This window comes from Mycteria americana, chromosome Z (assembly GCF_035582795.1).
Source record: "Mycteria americana isolate JAX WOST 10 ecotype Jacksonville Zoo and Gardens chromosome Z, USCA_MyAme_1.0, whole genome shotgun sequence".
Lineage (NCBI taxonomy): Eukaryota > Metazoa > Chordata > Aves > Ciconiiformes > Ciconiidae > Mycteria > Mycteria americana.
Window position 1 is genome coordinate 78,327,700 of NC_134396.1, and position 25,255 is coordinate 78,352,954.

At 40.8% G+C, this 25,255-nt stretch overlaps 1 protein-coding gene across 3 annotated transcripts in view; it reads right to left on the reverse strand.

Annotated features, from left to right (window-relative positions):
- Positions 1-1,846: 1,846 nt before the first annotated feature.
- MCTP1 (multiple C2 and transmembrane domain containing 1) overlaps positions 1,847-25,255 on the reverse strand; it is a 290,569-nt gene continuing 267,160 nt past the window's right edge. For all 3 annotated transcript variants that reach the window (XM_075526465.1, XM_075526464.1, XM_075526466.1), the window contains 4 exons: positions 11,985-12,094; positions 8,722-8,831; positions 5,087-5,184; positions 1,847-3,957 (listed from right to left, as the gene is read on the reverse strand). In XM_075526465.1, coding sequence (XP_075382580.1) covers positions 3,886-3,957; positions 5,087-5,184; positions 8,722-8,831; positions 11,985-12,094 — 390 coding nt within the window. In that variant the 3' untranslated portion in view covers positions 1,847-3,885. The remainder of the gene's footprint in view (positions 3,958-5,086; positions 5,185-8,721; positions 8,832-11,984; positions 12,095-25,255) is intronic.

A 25,255-nucleotide genomic window follows, 5' to 3' on the forward strand; every position in this document is an offset into this window, starting at 1 on the left:
ATGGAGAGCTAAAGGTGGTTTAGGACAGCCACATCAGCCTTCTGATGTAAAGGATCTTTTCTTTCTCTACCAAGTGCAGAGGGAGAGCACCGCCTCAAAGTGAGCCCTTGTGAATCTCCGTCTCCGGGTCTAAATGCGCTTCTCCAGGCTGCTCCTCATCCTCATTCCTTCTGCTTTGCCCTTAACGGATTCACCAGTTGCATGACCCTTTCAACCAGCTGCATTTCACCCTCCTCCGTAAGTGAGAGTAGGGAACTGTATGCTTTGTTCAAGCTTTCACATTTTTCTAGGTTGATGTCTAAAGATTGCACTTTATCTGGGAGTAGTTGAATTTCCCCTCTGAGAGTCTGAACATACACTCCTTTTATGCTATACCTTAATTAGGCAGAAAGCAATGGAAATCCGGTGTTCCACACTGAAAAATAGCTATAATTGCAACTGTGTTTGACAGAAAAAGTTTTGGTTTTTCACCCTTGCAAGATTTCAGAAAAATTCTGGAGGAGGAGGTATTTATTGAAAATTTGCAATAGCAGTTTTGGGGGAGGGGAGGGGAGATGAGCTGCCGTTAATAGAAGCAGCTCCCCAGCAATCTGGAAATTAGCCCAGTCGGGAGGAAAAAGTTTGCCCTCAAGAGAGAAGCAGGCTCAGAGATGGAAAGAAGTTTGTGTCTGGCTGCCAGCAAGACTCCTGCAGCCGAGCAAGGAAAGCAGGCACGGGCAGAAACTGCCCCTCTCCCGCGAGGCAGGGATCCCTGGCTGCTGGGCAGAGAGCTGCAAGGGTTTTGTGTGGCGGGTACGTGACCTAGCGCTGATAAGAGAAATAATTTTTCCTTTCTCTCCTTCGCTTTGTGCTCTTGGGCTATCCCAGAATGAAATAATTCAGAATCATGTAGCACATTTGCTGGCAGGTCCAGCAGCTCTTCCTTTTTTGGTAAAAACCCCTATGCCCTTATGGCCCACGCTAGCAGCTATACTGTATGCAGCCTGCTTAATTACTTTCTGATTATTCCACTGTTGTTTTAATTGCAATAGAAAAAACTTGGTTGTTATTCCACTTGGATTTAAAATGCTAAGTTACAGTGCAGTAGCTCTTCAAGTTAAAGCTTATTCCTGTTATGAAAAACACTTAGTTGTTCCTCACTACAAAGAGAAACAACTATAAAAATAGGGTAAGTAAGCACTCCACTGTGAGTTATCAGCAGAAATGTAACAAAAACCTCTCAGACAATTAGCCTCGATGGATCCTGAGTGCTCCGACACCTACTGTAAGTGTGGACCCCAATTAAGTTACTCATTTTCACTGGACCAAAATAAAGTTGTTAAATTTTATTTTCTGAGAGCAGAAAGAGTTTCATGATCATGAGATGCATTATTCTTTCATGACTGCTTATGAACAGACAAGTTCCTTAGGAATAATACCCAGCAAATCTAACAGGTTAGCAATTGACTTAAGAACCAATCTGGAAATGGAAGATATGTTGAAATATTTACAGCATAAGGCAGGACTGATTCTCTGCAGAGGCCTCCCACACAAAGCAGAGCAGACAAACTGCAAATACTGAAAATGGGTTCACTGACAAATTATTTTAAAATGTCCTGTTGTGGCAGGAGGACCATACTTAATCAACATGCATTCTTAGCCTTGCCCCTGTGTGTTGCATTTTCAGTGAGATCAATTTTGAGTGATTGGGGCATTAAAAGTAGTTCACCAATTCTCAACAAATGGGTGTTTTTCTCCCCCTGCCCCCTCCACTTATATGTTTTGGGGCTTAAAATACTGAAATCCTGCATGCAGAAATATGTTTTCACTCGCTTGCCCTTCACACCACTCATGGGAAAACGACAGTGTAGGACTTCAAAGAAAGAGGCTTCCTAATACCTAGTAGAGAGATGCTTAAAACGGTGTTTAATGCAGTAAATGTGTATAACTAACTCAGACATTACCACCAAAGTAGACATTTGAAATAGAGTACAGAAAAAAAACACACCAGGAAATTGCACGCAGACTGATGGGCAACATTAAGAAGGTACAAGGCTTGCAGCGTACCAAAGAACTCTGCAAAACTGACAACTGGCAACAAACATTTGCACATTGTCAAGTTGAAAGTTTGGCTTTTTTTCAACAAAATAGGCTCATCAGTGAATCTGACTTCATCAATAGTATGTTGCTCTTCAGGCAGCACACAGTGAAAAGGTGACTACAGAAGTTTCGCGAATAAGTTCTTTTAAAGTCATGATGTAACAAGAGCATATTCGGGTCCAAGACTTTCTGCAGAACAGTCGTTTCATTGGCATTCTTTCAAACATACAAACAGAAAGATCAAAATAACCGTCACATCAGAAACCGGCTATCAACGTGTCTGTAAAATAAACAAATCCAGGATGATCTTTCATGAGCAATGCAGCTAACATATAATTCTTTAGACAAATATATATACATTTGCTTGCAAAGTATTTCTAAATAGTCTTTTCAAAAAGTATTGTTAGAGTAGTGCAATATAACTTTATCAGCAATTGCAACCAATGAGAGGTAACCCAGAGAGGACCACAGGAACAGCTCCTCTCGAGGATGCAATCCTGCCGTTCTCCCCTGGGCAAAAATCCCCTTTAATGTCACCGGGAGCTACGACTAAGAGCTGTGCACAGGTAGTCCCTTAGGAATGAAGTCTCTGCTCACTATGCGGGGAGCTGAGCGTGGAAGTCTACATGCAGCTATCGGAATATATCCCCAAGTACTCGTTATGCGATGGCCACTAAGACATTTGAAATGTAAACGTTTCTCATCTATGTTCCATGTAATTTATAAAATAATGCTGTTTCCATGCAGTAGGGCACAATCGTATCAGAAGAACTGACTACATTATTAGCTAAGGAAATAAAACCGGTATATCAGCTTTACCACAACTGCATTTTTTCCTCTACACTATATTTCACATTGGTAACAGGTAATGTGTTATATCATAAAGCGTATTAATATGATCTTGTGATTTGAAAGCAAAAACATTTTCTGCAAGATTTCCATATTAAAATAGTTATGTGCACAAAAGGTGTTCATAGCATGACACCCAAAGCAATATGGAGTTAGTTTGATAGTATTTCCATTACAGCAGAACTATGAACTTCATTCACTAAACTATGTAGTACAAATGAAGATTACTGGTACACATAGAAAAATCAGATAGGCAATCAGTTACAAACCTGGCAGTATTTTGAGAGAGACAGAGATTTTTAGGTCTTATAATGGAATGATAAAAACGGCAGGAACTTCTTTTGGGAGCTCCAGAAAGAGATTTGCACTTGGTGTTTCTCATTATCTTATAAGCAGCCCTACTGCACAGGAAAACGTCGCACCAGGAGTTAACATCAGGGTCTGGAGTTCAAAAAAATCTGCTAAAACTTAAGTGCAGTAGGCTCCATTACATTGTATTTCTCTTGAAATGTATAAAACATAGAAAATCGTAATGGTGACTTACTGGATAAAAATATTAATGCTCACAAATAAAATCTGACTGAATTTTTGAGTCAGATTTAAATTTACACCTTTTGCAGATTTAGTCGGCATGATTTGAGTATTTCAGGTATCTTTGACCATCAAGTAGCTGTGCATATTTACCATTTTAGATTGATTCCTTTAATGTGTTATGCTGTTTCTAACAAGGTTTTCAAATGGCAAAAACCCTACTTGAAACCTTCGTCAAACGTGTCTTTACAGTGCGAAGTATATAGTCAATGAGAAATGCCTTTTTACAGTATTTACAAAATCTCCCCATTAGATAAAAAGGCAAAATAAATAAAAAGCTTAGAGAAAGGAAACACTGCTTAGGCTGTAGGCTTTTTCTTTTATCTTCCCCCAGCAGATGCTAGTCTCCTCAACACGTGAAGCTGGCTAGCCAGGATTGTTTTTCTTCCTCTTGCTCGGGCTGTGACTGGGATCTTGTTTCAGTTCATGGTATTGCACCTGTTTAAACACAACATTCAGAAAGAAACCGGTCAGGTGGCGCTTGCTAGAAAAAGAAAGATTTCTATTTTTTTTCCCAGGGCAAAAAAAAGAAAGAAAAAGAAAACTATCCCCCTGCAAACTACATGGGATCTGCAGCTGTGATTCAACAACAACAGAATGACAGATCTAGAGTAAGAAGGAAAAACAACATTAGGAGAATCCTGCCAGGAAGTAAAACAGTGTGCTGACATAAACTTTACAAAGGCTACTTTCTTTGTTTTCTCCGTGAGCTCTAACAGGGAATAAACAGTATCCTCTTTAATGAATTGGATGAATATTCTTTGCAATGTTTCTTAAAAACTTGCTTATTTTCAAAGGCCTACCGCAGAGGGGATCCGATTCAGTACGTGCACCCATACCTCCTACTTATACCAGCTCTGAACTGAAACCGTTACCTAGACATATGGAAAGTATATAATCTTTGTGATACTGGAGATGATTTATGTGCCTGACATTACCTTAATGCTTGCACCTTCTCAAGAGATTGTGTACTGCATTACAAAAGCTTGCAATTCATAACCGGCTTGTTTTAAAGGAGTTTATGAGCACGGTTGAACTGTGGCCACAGCAAAAACTTTCACCCCAGGAAAGGAAGGGCTGAAGCGCTCTGAGCGCTGCCACAAGACCCTGGGCAAAGCCACCCGCCGCTGGCTCCGTGTGGGCGCAGCTCCTTGCATCACTTCACCTTCCTGTTCCCTCTCCACGTCCTGACGGCCCCGCTCCAGCGTCTCCTGCACCGCGCCTTATCCCAGTCAGATTCACGGGGTGCTGGAGGCTGCTTAATACAAACTCTAGCGCCCACCACCACCTCCCAAACATCCCTACATCTACTTGTCTTTTTACAGATTGCTCCTAGGCATCCTCAAAGGCACCACCGAGGCAGCAGCTGATTCCTCACTGCAAACAGTCTAGCAGCCTCCTTAAGGTTCATGGACTATCCCCAGCCTGAGTTTGCAATTTCTTTGTGCCAAAGAATATAAAGCCGAATCAAAATTACCGCTTTGAAATTTGTTTAAAAAAACCCAGAAAGTCATGATATCATACATCAAATTAACTACCATATGGACATCTTAAAAAATATACACACCACTTGCACATCTGAAGGAACTCTGGATAGAAAGTCAAGTAGCTCATTGTTATCAATTGCATACGGACTTCGAAGCTTCTTTGTAAATTTATTGATGCCTGCAAAAGTGAAAGTTCAAATGTTACTATCATAATTAAAAAAAATATATATATTTTTGGCAAAGTTCTAAAAAAGATTTTAGTGTCCATTTCAAAGTCTGACTTTAGCACTGATTTAATGAATGAATGAACTGTAAACTTGGGCTCTAAAAGTCAGAATCGGCTGCTGTGCTTCCCTCTGCTTCAAAATGCAAAAGTTCTAGGGATAGTTTTAAATCCCTCCCATACTTTTTATTTGAAACTAATAGAAACTGTGGTTATTATGTGGAGGTTGCAAAAAAGAGAGGAATAGAGTGTACTCCATTTCTGTGGCAGAGAGGATGAGCAGTAATGGGCTTAATTGCAGGACAGGAGATTCAGGTTAGACACAAGGAAAATCTTTCCAATGCCAAGGATGGTGAAGCATATAGGAAGCAGTGAAGTCTTTATCACGTGAAGACTTTAGTGTGAGTTTACACAAACCTCTGCCCACAAATGACAGATACAGACGACCTGATGGCAGTGCAGAGAAGGGGTGCGATGTCTCCCTTAGACGTCACGGTCTTACGATGCCTATTGACAATTAGTGTTCAGAAGCATCAAGAAAATCCTTCCCAAACTAAGCAGAAAGCAGGCTTTTAAATTCGACTCGTTTTCTTATCATTACATAGCGGGTCAGATTCATACACTTTTCAGACGAGAACCTCGTGCATGTGCTCTGGGAACACTCTAAAACATGGGCAGGAATCGTACAAACCACACAGACTCTCACGTGAGTGGGAGAAAGCCAGGACAACATTAAAAATGTGCTGTTCTCTGTAATTTATCAAGGCTGTATCAGAGATAAGATAATGCAGTTTATCTTCCACGAAGTCTTTGGTGCCCAGGCCTTTCAGAAAGCTTCAGCAAGGGCATAAAGCTTCGGGACAGACTGTGCAAGCTGCAGTCTTGATAACACCCACGGCCTCCCCCTGCACGAATTCTCAGTTCTGCGGTGTAGATAGGAGATGCTGCCATCCCTTTATCTGCTGATTGAACAGTGAGTGTTGAGAAAGAGTATCTGAGATTCAAACACCTTTGTTTAAGAAGATCCTTTGCATCAGCAAGTGACTGAGAAATTCAAGGTCTACCCCACTGTTCATTGCACGTGGCCACTGAACCACCCAGGGTGAATTCAGGAGTTGATGTGGTCTCACCTTGTCACACCTGACAAAGAAAAGTACCAGTCACCCCATGAAAGTAAATGCATGAATAAGTCATGGTCAAGGCTCAAGAAAAGAAGAGAGCTGAACAGATGAGATGGGACACTACAGGAGAAGTAAAATACAACAAAAGATTAGGTATTTTTCAAAAGCTTGACAATTTTCTGATTAAAATAATTTTCTTTATACTCTTTTCCACATAAACAGCTGCAGCCGTAACCAGGACTCTGCACTCCAGCAAAAGGGATTAGAGTGCGGAGGTGGCTCCTGCTCCACCATGGCTAACACACCACATGTTCAAGGACTAGTAGTCTCCATGGGGAGAAACATGGCCAGCAGGGAAGGAACTGAGAATTTCGTGCCAGGGCAGGCTGAAAGAGGCAGCTCCTACGGATGCACAGAAGATATACAAAAGGCCAGCCATAACATGGAGGAATTTTCATTTAAAAACCCCTGCCTTCCCAAAGAACAAGATGGGCAGATGCTCCTAGAGACCAGCTCGAACTCTCCTATGGATGGAAGTCAGACAACAGAAGTAATTTGCTTTCAAGTGCAGCATGGACGAATGGGATCAAGAAATTAGTATACATGGGGGAGGCTAGAAACACACAATAAGGGCGAAAAAAAACAGGCACGTGTTTGGAATACTACCTTTTTTGAAGCGACAGCTGCTCAAAGCTACAGGCAGTGCAACACGGCTCTGCGCGAACGCCGTTCACCCCGAGGCGGTCTGGGCTGCTGGAGCTGCAGCTATGCAGTACCTGTCCGGTCTCCCAGCACGGTGCGAGAGAAACGTGTCCCTAACGAAGGGATCCCCAGACACCCGCTGAACAAGAAGCCACCTCACCGACACGGAAATGCAGGAGAAAAATGTGGAGCTGAAACCTCTCGTGAACAAAGGTGCTCCAAGTTGTAGATAGAGTAGACAACTTGGGGGCAGGGAGGGGAGAGACGGAGGGAAAGAGAGCAAGGTGCATTTACAATAATTTGTGCTTATGTTACCTATACCTGGCTGGGGAGGCACGGACTCCGGTTTGGGAGTCGAGGCTCTGCCTTACCTGAAACAGAGATTTCTAGGGGAGTGTGACCCCTCCCGGGGTATCGCAGGGATGCGTGTCAGGAGCTTTTCAAACAACAGTGCTGACTATAGTTTTGTGGGTCTTGGAGGGGTATTATAATCTCAGGTTCTTGCATGAAATCAAGGGGATGTATGAAAGCAAGCGTACAAGATGCCAGATCTGTCTGAAAAACGACAGAAAAAGGACACAGACCAAGTACTTCAAACTTCAGTAACGAGGCCTACCATCTTGCGTGCACTAGGAAGGATGAAATTTTGGGAACGAATTAAGAGTTTGGGTTGCACCCAAGTGACATAGGGTATGTGGGGAATAAGTGATATTCCGAGACAGGAAAAGATGCTTGCTTCTTCTAGTTCCATAAAAACCAATTTTGTTCAAATCCTCCATATTGGTTCTTCTCCATTTTGTATATTCTGCTACATTTATTTGTGAAGACTCTGTAAGAATATTACTAATACTGACTGATATATAACAAATACATTCTTTGCAGTCAGTTCAATGATTTTATGTTGTCTCTTGAGTTCAGAAGTTTTTACAAAGACATGATTGTTATTCTTTTCTTCAGAAAGAAAATCTAGCCACAGATTTAATTGAGACAGTGCTCTTCACAAGTCTGCGCTATTGAATGAGGGTACAGCTGCTGGGGGTGTAAGATGTATAAAAAATGTACAGACGAAAACTTGGAGCATTATTTACAACAGATGTGGTAACGGTAGCTGTTTAAAATCGGTATAAAGAATAAATATAAGAACAAGTAGTGAGAGCTTGGATCTCCACGGTTCCACCCCCCTACCCTGCCCCAGTTTCTGTTCATTATCAACCAGCCAAATAGCACATACACGTTTCTGTTGGACTAAAGGTGACCCTTTAAACAGGTTTCTTGTTGCTATGTTTACATATGCTTTCACAAGATAAAGTACTGCAGTAAAAAAGGCGTATTGTCCTAAATGCACTATATAGATTGAAATGCCTCTGTTTGTGTATAAGTGGTGAAAATAAATCAGAGTAATATCTAGACAAAGCTACACTTTGATACATGAAGAATCTTCATGGCTACATGTTTATAGTATGATGAAGTCTAGAATGCCAGCCAAGAAAAATGCATTTTGCAGGTGGGCCTAAATCTTTACGCAGTTGTGATTTTTAACTAACCTGTCTGTTTCCATCATGGGGCAGCTTCATGACCATAAATACAGAAAAGTACTGACAATGTAAGTCAACCCTTAAAAAACAGTTTTTTCTAAGTGGCACAGAGAGTTAAAAAAAGCTTTACTTACCCCAGACAAGGACAATGTATCTCAGTGGAATGAAATACAGGATGATGGTGAACACAGAGAGGGCAACAATTGCCAGCCAGCTCAGGAATGGGACAGTCCAGTTGAATGTACTAAAAGAAAAATTAACAAAAGTCAGAACTGTGGTCACCTGACAGACCCAATAAAAGAACAAATAATGGGCAGGACAGGGGGAGAAGTGCCAGTTTCCATCAGTGAGAACAAACTGAAACTACAAATGAATGCATGGATGCTGGACATCAGCGTGAGCGTGGGCTTGGACCCACTCCCAGTGGAAACGAAGGGAGGTCCTGGCTTCACCCACTCGCCTGCTGAATGCCACCCCTCCCTGGGCCAGCTGCGCACACTTTCCAGAGGAAGCATTGCTCCGCTTTTCCGAAATGTCAGAGCCCACCCTCAATTTCAGCATCGGGCAAAACGCACACATTTCCTTTCTCCCCAGATGTACTCGCGCAGGCAACCCAGATTCCCTTCTTCAATGCCAGTGCAGAGGTAGGATGCAAGAGTTAGAAGCGTATAGCTACGGCTTTCTGTTTTATCTCCTCCCTGCTCTACCATAAGGACAGAGCAAGCAGTTAAAGGCTGAGCAGGGACCTTCCCCTCTGCTTGATGTGTACTTGCACTCCCTGGCCAGGAACCCTTCTGTCTTGGGGGGTACATTCAGGAAAAGGCAAGTGCGTGGGTATGCAAAGCTGGAAACTCACCCATGCACCTAAGAAGGAGAGCGTTAGGGAAAAGGAGGGGGCGGAACAGTCAGTTCTGAAGATACGGATAATGCAACAGCAGTGGATGAAAGAATGAAATTAAAAAATTTTTTTGGGTGGCAAAAAATAGGAGAAAAAGGATGGAAGGAGAAAAAAAAGGAGGGAGTGGCATAAGATAAAGTACATTGCAGGAAAAGCTAAGAAAAACTTTATCATTCCAGATAAAATCAAATCAAATAAAGATTATTTCTTTATGGATAAAGGAAGAGAACTTCTGGGATCCCATCAGAGTTTCAGGACATCAGCTTTCCAAAAAAGTCCCGGATGAAAACATCCTTAATAAGGGTCGTAAACTCTCCACTGTGATAAAAACTGCTGATCACCTCATTTTGCAGAGGTTGAGGTGTGGGCAGAGAGGAAGTGAAAGCTAACGAGTCTTGAAACAGCCATGTTGTGGCTCTCCAACCTCTGTGTACAGGGAAGAGGGAAAGGCCAGATGGCCAATTAATATATATGTCCCACGGGAATGCTGGTTAAAGGGAGCTTGGCTCAACGGGATTGCTCCATGAAGGCATCACCATGTCAAAGGTGTTGCATGACATTTATCCAGAAGGAAAATGTGGCTTTGGCTCTAAATAGTCTGAAGATACTCTTTAAAGTATTACCACTAGCTACATGCCCAATCAGTGTGATTACATTATTTTGGCTTCTCTGGCTGAATAATTGCAATTATCTGAATTGCTAGCCATATTTCTCATAATGAGCTCTGGCTTCCTGTGTTTATTTGTCTTCTTTTCTCCCTGGCAATTTTGACATGTCTCCAGAGTGAACATTATGTTAGTGTCACTTGGTGTAGGATCACTCCCTTTCTCCTCAGGGGACACCTGCTCTTTTCCCCTCTTCTGCATGCATTTGGGATGAACAGAAGGTTGAGGGTCTGCTCATGTTCCTGTGACTCGGCTTTGTGCAATGGATCACAGACACGCCATGTGTGGGAACACTGGCTCCTCACTTAGCAAACCTCCTTATGTGCTGTGTTAGCACAGCATTCAGTACAGGTTTCCCATTATAGTTTTAGGAACAAATTACAAAGATTTATAGGAAGATTTGGTCTCACTCGGTTTAGAAAATTCTGTTGCTCTCATCTGGTATATAATAGAACAAACCCTACTTCCAAAATGCACAATTAGAAAAACTTAATCATCAAGACAACTTCCATGAACAGCCTTTTGATAAAAGACTTCTTTCAGAGGGAGGCTCATTTTGCTGTGCAATACAACGTGCTCGTGCCTGCCTCTGCTGCCGTGAGCATAGCCTGCCTGGAAGTGTCCCCATGGGAATGTTTCCCAGGCTTTCCTATGGGGGACTTTGCTCTTAAATGCATAAATGGCAGCCTTCTCTTCACCCTGATTCTGATACGCCTGCCATTGCTGATAGATTTAAAAAAAAAAAGGCAGAGCAGCATGATAGATGATCCTCCTGTTTCCTGCAGGCTGATCTCCACCCAATGCACCAGTTTCCTAAAATTTGCTTCCAAAAGTCAGTACTTACTTTGGGGCTGTACCCCTTGCACAGGCTACGGTCTCATAGGTGTGGAAAACCAATGCACTGCAGATGGCACCAGCAGTGGACGAGACAGTTGCCTTATGCTCCTAGATCACACCCAGGACAAGGGAACACACAGCTTTAACTCTCCTGTAAGATCCACCGTGTGCATCCCTAGAAGCTTCACAGCAAAGCCTCTTGTGAAGGTTTTCTGACTCGGTGTGGCTCCCGGGTCATCCCTCTGCCTGCCCGCAGCAGCAAGGCGGTTGCGAAGGCACTGCTCCCAACTTCTCAGCTGGCGAGGATGAGATGCTCTCGGCTTTCGGGGGGCAGAAAGCCAAGTCAATCCTGTCCCTGCTTCACAGCTGACGGCTGGAAGACGTCTTTCTGGAACCCGTCTGATCTCCAGTAATAAACCTTACACTGCTGTTCACTGACCATGCCAAAGATACACCAAACTTCCTGCAATAAATCTCAGAACCTCTCTTGCTTAAGGCCCGAATTTGTTGGCAACTCTTATATATCATGTATTAGGTGTTACAAATTACATATGCTCTAGGAGGAACAGTTTTGCTAACTCACATAAATACAACACTTCCAGCAACTGAAAATATATGTATCCTTAAAATCTGAAACCCCTATGCAGCTCTGCTTATTTCTTTTATCAAAGCTGCATTTTTTATTACCACTTTTAAATAACTACTGTTAGGCCTCACAACAAGATTCTTTTTCTGTTTTACTTCAAAGCCTTAGTTCTGATTTTTTTTCTCCAATTAATATATTTCTAAATTCCAAAATTAATATGACAGGATTTTCATGAACTGAGGGCCTCCACAAAGCAAAGCAAATATAGGTGAGTTTCAACAGTGGATGATCCAAAACTGGAGTCCCCCACGAAAAGAAAAAAAAGAAAAAAAGTTCTAACACTTTGTACCTCAGCTTGGAAAAAATATGAACAGTACTGGAGAGCAATCCAGCACCCGTGTCAGCACTTACTTCTTGATCCTTTCTCCGAAGGAAGCCACTTCATCAAGAATATTCTGGACACTGACACACACCTCCTGGATGGCATAAAGTCTATTCATAAATCCTTTTTTTTCACTGTCCTAAAGAAAAGAATAGGAATAGTTGAATAAAAGAATTCCTGACTGTAGGAAAAGGACCATGCGTCCATCAGTTACGTTTCAAAAGCGCATGTGTTACGGATTCATCTAAAAGTAATTGGTAAAACCTGGCAATGAGAAATTGTTTTCTTGTCCTTTAAGCATTGCATATTGACAATAAGTACGTTCTAGTATATATGCTGAGCGCCACACAATTTTGTTTGTCATTGCATTACTTTCTAAATATGTATTTCAGTAAGCCAGGTCTCTGGTTTATAAACGTGTTGAAGATGCCAACTTTGTATGTTGTGCGCTCTCTCAAGCGACAAGAGTCACAAGGTGGAGTAAGGGCAGTTTGTCGAAATGCTGGTTCTTGCACTGATGTAGGAACCAGGAGGATAAACATTCCTCGTGGGAGGCACTGAGCGAGAAACCAGAAACACCTCAGCTCCTACAGACACGATCCCCTCTGGCTCGCGAGGCTCCATATGGGATTTCTGCCTTCCCTGCTCCTTCAGACCACGTTGGGCCAGACCGCAAGGACGAAACAGAAAATGCCAAACAAACGAAGTCATCTGGACATGATATGAAGATGTGCTACTCTTCTGCTTAACTGGGACCATGTCCATGTTAACTGCGAAATGCCTCTGCATTTCATTCATCTTGGGAAAGACACACTCATATTTAGCATTTCCTATCACACCCCACTATTTTATACATAGTTTTATGTATCCGTTACACACACAGCAACTCTGCTGGTCCTTTAACACATCCTCCATGCTTCTTTTACTCCGCATCCATTAGCACCGGAGCATTAGAACACCCCATACACCCCAGCACAGCCAGCAGCTTCTGCCCCAGGCAAACCTCTGCACATCATTCAGCGGCAGGCAAGCCATCAACACATGCTTAAGTTGTCAGACGTACCATGCCCCCCATCATCTACCTTTCTGCTGGTCCAGTGAGCATGCGCGCTCTCTCTCATTTTTCCTTACTAATATTCAAATGCCGTTACACATGAAATATACGGGAGATGTAACTCCGACTGCCTTTACAATATGACTAACGCAGCCCAGGGCTCCAAAAGCATATAAAATGCCTTCCATGGCCAAAATGAAAGATGCAGGGGAGGTGTCGTTGTAGGAAGTAATTTAATTACCTCTCTACTTACTCAGGTTTCTATACACTATTGGACTTTTATTCATAAAGTCATCAATTTATGGTAATGCAAAAGTCTAACCACAATTTCATTTTTCTTAATTTTACCAAGATTCTTTGTGCCACTAAAAATGTGGGTTTTTTTCAAAACAGAGTGACCATTTGTCCCTCAAAAGCAGGAACCACCCTCATTAAGACGTTTTCTGGGGTCTTTGATAGATTAGCCATCAACAAATGTTGTCCTTCTTTCTGCCAACTCGAGCAGACTTTGCGTTCTAGAAGAACCCAACAAGGTGCTGCTCGGGTACATCAACCACTCCATGGACCACTCCTCAAGTGGGCCTCCTCCCGCTCTGACGACCTGTTCTTTTTTCCCCCAAAAGCTTTCTATCTCTAAATCCAGACAGGCTGCAGCATCAAATCCATGCAGAGCCAACAGCACTCTCAAAAAAATGCTGTGTTAGATGGGATTAAAATGAAGCATCACCATGGAAAAAAAATGACAATTTCTCTTCATTTTTTCCCAGACTACACATAAGTCAAAAGTTTATGTTCAACATTTCTGATGGATTGATGCCATATTACCCTATCTAGTTTGCATTTGATTAGTGTTTTCTCAAAATAAGAAATGGAAAAAAAAATATTTCAAGATTAGCAAAATATTTGATAAAAAAGTTGTTCAAGATTTTGCCATCACAAACCACACAATACAACAGTCTCTCTAGTTGACTCCCAAGTCCAGCACGTAAGAAGTTAGCATATGTTGCATTTCATTTTTCTTTTCTTCTCCTGATGCTTAATTAGCAGACAGTATATTGATTCACTTCTTTTGTTCTCATTTTTGCCGTCTTAATAAACCAGATTGGATGAGGAAAACACCATTTAACATTTAACCATTTGAAGTTACTTCAGTGATACTGGTTCTGCAACTACGTTGTCAAGATTTCTTGTGAAGGCGTTGAAAGTATTTAGGTACAGAACACAGATTGTCTAAATATAAACAATCATGACGGAGACAGACAGACAGACAGAGATGGCAAAACTACTTCCAGTGACTGAGTTCAAATTAAAAAAACCAAACACTTCAGAGACAGCAAAACCACCAGTTTCTCAGTCAAGGTGAAACGGCTTATGTTCTCAGTCAGGATTAATAATTATTCATATCACAAAGAAATATTTTTGTTTTTTTGAGGATGACCATGACCACAAGCACCAATATCAACTACATCCAGTGCTGCACAGGAACACCAAGTCATTTGTGAAGTTATTTCCTCAATATTTATTACATTCTTGAAGCCTTGGCAATTATTGTCCTCAGGTATACAGCTTCAGAGGAGGTGCAGCGTATATCCAGCATGTTTCATCTGTCATCCGGAAAGAGATACCTGCTCTATTCCTTCATGTAAAACACTTAAATCCAGTACTGGAGAAAAATGAAAATAATCTGTTTTCTCATACAGCAGAAGCGAACAGTAACCCATACAGAAATCACAGGTATTTTTCTGCTTTTCAAATACGTACTTGCTTTGCCTCTTCAGTTTTGTTTAACAGATTCTGCCCTCTCTGTAAAGTCATCTTGATTTATAATTAAGTTGTGTGAGAAAAGAATTGTCACTGTAAGAAAATCGGTACCCTTTGTGACATCTCCAGAACTCAGCTGGGATTACGTTCAGAGGTCCTGAGGCTGTTCTTCTTTACCAATATTTTACAAGACAAGCTTGTACCTTTTCTTGAAAACACATCTGTTTTAAATCATTCCCCTAACCGCCCCCCAAAAAAACCCAGAAGACAGAAAGAGACAGAGGAAGAATCACTATTTCCACCCCCCTGCACCTTCTGAGCTTCGAGAAAATTTGTTGACATACTCTGAGGCAAGAATAGACAAAACAGCACAGGAAAGAGGAGGCGGTCAGAAGGATCAGGGTTCGGCCTTGCTTAAACTAATTCCACATGCCCCACAACTATTAGCTGTTTTTTATTTCCTGCTCCAAAGATTTGTGGAGAAAATAATCTGGGCTAGGGAAAAGCTGCACTTATTTTCTTCCAGCAAGATGCTGTGTTAGCAAACACAACATACGAGCCACCTTGAGTGAACCAAGGTTCTTAATAATCCATTTTTCAAACACTACTGGTATTTTCTTTCCCAAGAAAGATGGGCTGTGACTGGAATCAATTTCGTCATTTGTATGGCTACAATTGCCAAGTTTCTGGAAATAATTGCCATTTAAATAGTAGATAAAATTTATTATACAAAGCTAACAACAGCTTTATTACTATTTAATTTCCATTATTTGTTTGTTTGCAGTAGGCTTAAGGTATCTGAAAAGCAAGATGTTTGCCAGGGAATGGCTTTAAGCGTAAACTGTGAAAGCAAAGTCAAATTGATGCTGGTAGTCTGACTTGAATTTACAAAAGGGAATGAGCCCAAAGTAAAGACTGAGACCACATCCTCCTCCTCCTTCATAGGAAATTGTAGATTACAGACCGATATACTGCTTGGCCAATAATAATACTTAACTCTTGTATACTGGTTTTCAGCCATGACCATATTTTACATTTGGTGAAACCAAAGCAAAACAAAGTAAATGACTGGCTCTAGACTGTGTGGAGCTAATTCACATGAAACCTTGAATACAACCTATGTTGCCTCAGTCTCTTTATTCAGTGGACTATGCTTCCAATCCCATGATAAACCAGGGTAATTTAGGAAAGGATTATATCTCTAACCCCAAACCTCTCTCTTCTCTAGGTTAAAGTGCATTTACAAAATAAACATTTCAAAAGGCAGGGAAAGCAGGAGAAATAAATAAACCAGACTCAAACTGGTTTGAGCAAACTTTGCAAACTTTGATAAAGTTAATGGAATTAAGCTGGCAAAAAAAAAGAGCTCTAAGTGAAAGGAGGCATTTTTAGGACAGAGAATAAAGCTCTGAATATTTCATGGTGCATAACTGTCCTATTAATAACCGCTAAGTTGGAGAGAAAGGCACAGATCATAAAAACAAAAATCATAGGAGAGTTTCAAGAACAGAAGCAAATTTTGAAATTTTTAGGAGAAGCTGTCTGGGAAAGACAGAAGCTTTTGGAACAGAAGTTTTTGGATCTTCCAAAAACACCCCTCACTGCCCAAGCTGGTATGATAGAGCACCTCTGTACAAACCAAAGCGACTGAGACAAAGCCAGACTAACTTGTGATAGTACAGAGAGAGGACATGAAGGCACCACTGAGAGCAAGAGTGTTCACCTGGCATGCTGTAAGTGCTTACGGTCCTGTCACTTGGCCACCAGAAGACACATGCACTCTTCTTTGCTTATGTCACGGTGGACTACTTGTGGCCACAAAAGCGCAGCCCCACAGCTATCAATGAGGAACCCCTCTAATCACCCCTTCACCTTTAGTGACAAACCCGTAAATCTCTATTACTTGAATAGAAGAATACTACTTCCATGAGGAAACACTGCAGATTATTTCAACTAATAATTGGTCTCCAAAGCAGAGCCCATCCGTAGGCCCCGTGTCGTCCCCCAGCATGAGTCTCAGCCACGCGCAGGGCTGCAACGCCCTGGTAGACCTGCCTTTGGAGGCTAACGAAGTAGAAGTAGACCCAGAAGTGTCAGTAGGAAATGCGTTAGCCCTTTACTGGCAGGATTCATTAGCACCTCCCAGGGAGGGCATGCAGACATCGACTGTTGAATACCATCTTATGGTCTGGCCGCTGCTCAAAAACCTGTCACTGGGGATTAATGGCCTCAGCAATTACCTCCCAGACTCTAACCTCTGCTTTCTGAGAAGGTCACTAAGAAGAAGATAGTCAGCCAACACTACTCCACCTCTGCAGGCATTTGATCTCCTCCAGGTCTTCTGTACCCCTATCAAAAGGCTTCAGATCTGGTGATGGATACACGGGTAAGTCATTATTTTATCATTTTCTCAGGGAAATGGAAAGAGGTCAGACAACCATGATGATATTGTTATCTTAAAGCTGACTGTGGAAGTGCGATCATGAGGTAAAGCTGAATGGTCCACAGGACCTGGAAAGGTGCATGGGGTGACCCGAAACTGGCCTCCTCCATTAAGTCTATAATGAACTGAGAAGGTCAGGTTGTTTTAACTGCTTTTCTCTCTTGAAGGCTGCCACTTGTGGAGTACCGTAACCATCTGGTCTTGCTGCTTCTTAAATTGGAAAAGTACGGGAAGACTCTTGGAGACATTAAAACCTTTCAGTGGGACCTTAATGATTTAGAAGTTTCCACCCTTCCAGTAAGCCAGCTCGTAACTCTTCAGACTTGCAGTTATTTTAAATAGAGACTGACGGCATGCCAGGCAGACAGATACCAGCGTATGTTCTCCCTTTAGCATCAAAAAAAAAGAGAAGGCCTGGCTGGTACTCGTACCAACCCGAAAAGGAACAGTGGGAGCAGGCTCTCTTACAGCGCTGGCACGACTTCACATAGGACATCAAACCCAGGGTTACGTAGATAACCAGAACTGAGCTTTTAAACTGTGGGCTTCACTTTTGCCTATATTACCTGGCACCGCACCTTCAGTGACCACATTTTTAAGACACTAACAGTTGTTTATGAATGCTTAATATGTCATCTCTAAAGTCCACCTGCTAACATGGGTCTTTATGTGTGCATGGAGAATAGGTCTGAAAATAATTGCTCATGCCCCAGTGGAAATCAGGCTGAGGATTTTAAAATATAGAGAAAACCACACAATTATTAGAAGAGTAGGGTTTTACAGAGAGAAATGGTATTTGTGGTCATGATTATTAAAGAAAGAAGCAATAAAATGTTATTGCCTAGTAAGCATTCCATATTTAAAACAGCAGAAAGTAGGCACAATAGAAACCATATAAACACACGGACGAAAACACTGAAGATTCACTGTTTATGAAGACACCATGCCTGTGAGCATGAATATTACAACAATCTGTTCTTCCTCAAACATACACTGAGAGTTGATAAAAATCATTTTGAACCTTCTGTGACTTTTTGGCACTACCACCTATATAACGAATTAGACTTTCTCATGTGTAAAGAACTGCTGCAGTGCTAGAACATAAATATAAAATCAAGGGGAAAAAAAGTCAAGAGCTACAGTAATAATTCTAGGGAAAAAGATGATATTGCAAGCTTTCTACAAAGTAGAGAAATAACACTTTAATGGCAATTCTTATATAAATTCTTATTAAATGGAGAAATTTTTGCCACTGTTTTTTATTTTCTCTTTCTCCCTACTACGCTCCACAGTATTGCCCAATGCTGTTTAAATCTGTCCTTCCTGATCTCTCCTTCACTGCACATTTTACTACTGTAAAGATAACACTCCAGATAAAGCACAGAACCATGAACGCAATAGAGCCAGTTAATGGAGTGACATGCCATTTCACTGAAGGGCCATCTAGTGGGGGGAAACAAAAACTTAAACTTTCCTTGCATGATACGTTTTCGGCTAATGCTAAACCTTTATGAGGCGTTCATTTCATAAATAAGCTAAGCAAATATATTACTCAAAAAGGGTAGAAGCTTGTTTGTTCATGGTGATACGGTCAGGGGCAAAAAGTCAACAATGCCAAATAATGCTGTGCCTTTCTTGACGTTATTTTGGAAGGAAACTTAAAGAATTAAGGCATTGTGGGGTTAAGTACAGGGGTGATGAGAATCCACCAGGTGCATTTGCTTTATGTTCAAATATGAAAAACCTGAAAGTTTTCTCTCAGCTGCCTCTTTTTCTTCCCTTCACCCTGTTCTGCTATATTTAAACAAGGGAAGAGAGAGTTTCTTACTTTATGCAAGACAGAACTATACTGCACCTTGACAGTGATCTCATTAATATTCCTCTTGTATCCTGTCACATCAATGTCATCCGACAGAGGCTACCACAGAAATCTCGGTGTATTGTCCAGCAGTTGTTTGCAATAGCTAATTTCACTAGAATACAGTCCTGAGGTTCTACTAACGAACAAACTTTGACCATGATTTTATGGCTGGATTTGTCAACTCCACTGCTTCTAACAGCATTTACCCTCTACCTACGCTGAATGCAAAACTGCAATTGACAATGTGTTCATTAATGCATCTCTTCAAGTTCTGTGATACAAATGTGAGGGATGATAAATTTAAAAATTAAATCTCAAAGCTCTAATAACCTTTAAAAAGTAAGGAAAGAGCCTGCTAGTTCTATTGGAAAGAGTTATTTTAAATAAGAATAGCCCTGCTATGCAAGAGCCTGGAAGGACGGTAGGGTGACAACAAGTCTTATCAGCTAGTATAAAAATTCTGCATGCAGGTGGGGGTGAGAGAAACAGACAGAGAAACCAGAAGGGGAATGCTGAAGGATTACAGTTAGTGAAACACCTGAATTTTTGAGATGCTTATCTAAATCACACCTACCCATTTTTGTTGTCCACTTGTTGCCAACAAGAGCCTCATCAAAATAATATAGTGCTCTGTTTTGAAAGATTAAAGTAGCCTCAAAATTTATCTTTCAGTAAATGTCTATACAGCTGTCACTGATACGAAAGGAAGGTTATGGAGTTCTGCTGGAGTTACAGTCATGTAAAATTTCAGCTGCAGTTCTGAAATACATTGGCTTGAATGTCGCAGATGTAAAAGTTAATTTGATGTTTTAGTGTATGTATGTAGAACATAATTTTCATTTTCTCCTTAAAAAGATTATGGTAATGATAAACATGCTCTTGGGCAGAGGATAAAGACTAAATAGTCAAGACCACCTCCATACTGGGCTAGGACACTATCTCTGCACCAAAGTTGGCATTTAGATTTACTTTACTGTCTCTGGAAGTTTCCCAGTCCTGTGTTGACAGGATATTATGATCTTATAATTCTTATGTAAGTCGTTCACCTAAACAAACAGAGATAATGATTTTACACTAATTTATTGGCTGGACCTGGCAAGCCTAAGAGACAGCAGCTGTAATTGCTTCTGCTGCCAAAAGACCTGCATCTCCAATGCGGGACTACAGAGGGTAACCTCAAGGTTGTCACCACCACGGTATGAACTGCCTCCGCAAGGGCCAGCAAAAGGAGTCAAATACTGATCTAAAAGACGGTTCAGCACTCCAGCCTTAGATTTCTATTTTAAAGTTAATATGAACTATTCTCTGGTGTTGTTCCGCTCAGGAGGAGGAATGTGGTCTTCCTCTATCCTCCTCCTGTATCGCTACCATCGGTTAGGTAACTATACTGCGTATCACTAAAGACTGGTGAGAGGAGTCTTCCTCCCTCCCTCCTGCCTTTGGTTACCAGGCTAAAATACCCAACTCCTCTTCAAGCAGGGCTACTGCTCTTATGCTCACAGTTATTAACAATACATTTAGATGAAACACATATAAAAACAATTTTGTATTTCAAAATTCATGTGATCATGCCTTGGACTGCTGAAGTTTTTGGTTCACAGAAATCTAAAGGGATTTCTTGCCCTGCAATTTCCTTACCCAAACCAGCACACACAGTTTTAGTACTAAATTACCTGTGCCTGGTCAAGCAGACTGCTGAGCAGAGGACTATAGAAATGCCTTTACTATTGGTATCTGCTGCCCAAACTGTGCTCTTTTGGGACAATCAATCCAAACTTTTTGGCTGCCTTGGATTCCAGCAATTTAACTCAATGGCAAGTTGCTATGAAAAAAGGCAAATGAATCAATTTTCTTAGGGACAAGCTCAGAGAGACTTGAAAACAACAGGCGAGATCCTCGGCGGCTGCATGTTGCTCCCATATCCTGAGGTCAACAGAGCCCAGATGGTTTACACCAGCTGAAGACCAGACCCTAAAATCTGAAATACTTGATTGCTGTCAAGTGCTCAAGGATTAGACAAAACTCCTCTTTTAAGGAACCTGATCTGGAAAAGTAAAACATTAGACCTCATGCTCAGCTAAGCCAGAAAGTGTAGGTTATCTGAAATATTTCATTCCAAATATGAACCTGTAGCAATGAAGATGAAAATAATATGTGAGATTTGGCCGACATTCTTTGTATGAGTTGGGTGTTTAAAGAAAATAATGTTGGAAGCAGTTTGGGACTGAATTCCATGGTGGTGAACAAGGTAATGGTCAGAAGAACCATGAATATTCAAAACCAAAAAGCACAACCCCATGATCATGTCACTAGCTCTACTACTTCAGCTCAGAAGCAATCCTACCATGTCTAAGTAATGTTCCAAAAACGATGCATCTATAAATGTAGCTACAATTATTCAAGGAAACTATCAAATATTAATAAATTGAAGAAAGAAAGAGAGCCTTTCGAAAACACTCCTTTTTTACATAATTCGCCTGGATAAGCATTCAGGTTGTGCTTTTGGAAAATTACATCGTGTAGAAAAATAGTTTGGCATTTGAGGCAACAAAATATAAAAAGGAAGAAAACAGCAGCACCTAGAAAATATCCCTGTAAATATTCTGGGGTTACAGTGGGTGAGGAGCGATGAGTAAAGTAAGAATTCTAGGGTCCCTTTGTAGAAAATCCAGAGAAAAGCGTGAAAAGGCTCCACTGCCAATTTTCTCTGTATGCTTACTTCACTGAAATCGGAAAAAAACCCAAAACTCTCTTTGTTTATTAGGAAGTACTGAAATTTTGGAAAAGATCTAAAGCTGAGCCATCTAGTGAAGACAGGGTGGGTCCCTGAATATGCAAAATCACAATGAAGGGTAATTTGTAACGACGTTATTTTAATGTCTAACTACTGCAATAGTCTGTTCTACATCCATTTTAAATATGCTCCAGCATGCTAATGTCTCTGAAGGAAAAAAGCACATATTTATGCTGGACCACAGTAAATTATACTCTGACTGAAAACTTTGTGAGAGGTGCTCACGTTCTGGTATTGTACTGCAGTCTACACTACCAGAAAGAAAAAGAGTAACTCAAAGGCAAATATTTACACAAATGTCTATTTGATTTTTCCAGAAAAACATTTGTAGCTATAGCAAAAGCTTTGACTGTGTACTGTATGTATATATCTGTTACTTTACAATAAAGGACCTTGTAGAAAAAGCTACCAGCTTGACTTCAGTCACCTTAGGTGAATTTACTTTTGAGAAATGAATAACGAAACTTGCTTAGTTGAAATGATAATGAATGGAGAATGAAAAAGGAAAGCAAAGTGTTGTTAAAATTAAATACAAAATCCAGATGCTTACTGTAATGTTGGAATGACAGCTGAAAAAAATAAATGGGAGGAAATACAAAAATGTGTCATCCTTCAGGCAATATTAACTTGACCACTAAGCACTCATGACATAGGAAGTATACTGGCTCATGGATGATACTATTTATACTAAATCCTGCAACCAAAGAAGAAAAAAAACAGCTGAGGTAGCTAATTTACAGAAGATGAAAAATAGGCGTTCAATGGAATTTATCTGCTTTTTGCAAGAAACAAATAAACAAAGTACTTTAACCAGTCACAATGTGACATGCATTTCCCCACTTTACTTCTTTTCTCATCATCTCCTAACTTGCACACTGCCTATTTAAAAACTTTAAAGTACCAAGATCCACAGATATACAAATGCTGGAGGAGGAGGGCTGGGAAACCTGCAGGGAATAACGAGCCTGACAGCAAAGTAACCCATCGTCGCTGTTTAACAATTCAGAGTGGATCCTGTGCATTAAGCAAATGAATGAGACTGACTCTAGAACGGGCAAAAGGGGCACCCAACAGCATTTAGCTTGAAGAGCTGCAGAAAGAGTTGGCATTCACCCCTGTTGGAAGTGGGCCCTTTTGAACGCAAGAGTTATTTTCAGGAGAGAAAACAGGAAATTGTAAAGAGAATTGGAGAGCATCTCTCCCTGCCTAAATCCTTGATCCTTTCCTGACATTTTCACAAATGCCAGAGGTCCATGTAGGATAACATCAGCTTCAAAGGTTTGCCGGCACCAGCTGTCCACAGATGCGTGAGTGCCGTGCCACCTCCTGATTCTCCAGCTCCGCCATTGCCGTCTAATTGAGGCGTTGTATAGTGCACGTTCTCTAACAAGGTGCAGTCTGTTTAGAATAACCTGTTTTATTCCCATAGGCCTTTTCAGCACAGAAGACAAATTAGGCCTCCATATTAAAATAAAACAACTTGTTTCTTCCAAAACTTTAAACTCATTGCTTATTTCAGTGACACTCAGAAAAGCAACAACCATCAGCCACAGTGCAAGAATCTGACGACAGCTCTCTTCTTCAACTTTCAGCAAACAGTCTTTGTATTATTTATTGTCTGGTAAATAAAGTTTAAATGCTTTTCAGCCTTGGTTGCAAACACGGTACCCATTTGCAGTCCAACAAGAGCAGAGAATAAAGCTGCGATCATAAAATGCCTTTTTTCTCCTGTGTGCCTGCTTTCCATAGATTTCATTATTTCTCCTGGATCTGCACACATTGTCATATCTAGGGCACAGCGGTGCTAAGTAAACAGGGAAGAAGGCTTGTGAAATTTTTATCATCGTTGAAACAACTGGCTGAGAGGTTGTACCGTATTCAACCTTTTCCCAAAGAAAACATGCAAGAGAGCAGATGCCATTCCTCTAGAAGAAGAGCTGCGCTGTTCTAGCCTGACAGTTTGAGATTAAGCACACAGACTCAAGAGATATTTAGAGTTTGTGGCTCAACAGTTAGCAAAGAGACTGCAATAAGCAACTGTACTGGATTAAAACAGCATTTTGTAAAGGGCCAGATTTGTCTGATATTTAGAAATACTCAGACTGTACTACAGTTGTTTGCTATTAAACACATGGAAGCACTGGAAGGACGTATGCCTGTACAGAAACAGAGTGGTCAAGAGCAGGTACCCACAGAAACGAACAAGCAGAGGTCAAACAGATACTTCGACTTCCTAGAACATTTCTCAAGCTTTCAGAGAACCATGGCTCAGAAGTTTCCAGCGCAAAAGGACAGCTCTTTGTTCCTAATAACTCTCATGGGTTTCTCTTCCATGAGTTCATCCACTCTCATGTTGGACCTACGTAAGCGTCAAGCACCCACGCCACTGTTTGTGCTTCAACTATTTCCCCTCAGGTTCCTTCAGAGCTTCTGGGCAAACACCATCCAGTCCTGATAATTTGTTATTGTTCATTCTGTTGATCCTTTCCACAACTTCTTTTACCAACACTTGATTTGAAGCAGATCCTGTGTCACAAACCCTCTGGAAACCTCCCCAAGCTGTTCCACAATGAATACACATGCAAGAAATTACGAGTGGGGCTTAAATCCAAGGCCCCCAGGTAGCTTGTTTTTAAAAGTTCTTAGTACCATACACAGAACTTTTAAAATTATTTATGACACATTTATTGAAACTTTTTAGAATTTAAAACCCGTGAAATGAATACTGGGAAAGCAAATTATAATTTACATTGTGCTTAAAAGAAATTTTTAGACTATTCCTAAAAGAAAAAGGATATTAAAATAACTAAGTGAGGAGAAAGAGGTAAAAGAGCAGATATATTTCAAAAGATTAATAGTAAACTATCATAAAATTTGGTACTAGAGCTGATGTTTAATATGTTTACTAATCCAGATCAAAAAGAACGAAGTTTGAGATGCCAAGTTTATAGGTGACAGAATTACTTAAGGAGGTGATGTCAAATTTCTGAGGAATATAACAAGGTTAAATGAATGACTAACACTAGTGGTTTAACTTTATCTAGCACCATTATATAACCTGATGAGATAATTTCAGCTGAAGTACAGCACTCAAGTTAAAAAATAAAAATAAAAAAGCAGATCCAGAAAAAATGCAGACACGAGCTATTGAAATAATGAAAATTGCGCAAGGGAAAATAAGACAATGAGCAACTGAAAGTACTAGGACATTTTAATTTACACAGAAGATGAATGAACATAATCAAGATATTCAAAATAATGAATGGTTTAGAGAAAGTAAATTGGGACTCTTAATTACTCTCATAAGGCAGTAGAGAGAAATGTTCCATGAACTTGAAAGGCAGCAGAGGTAAAACTGAGAAAAGTAAATTCTTTTTTCCGTACAAT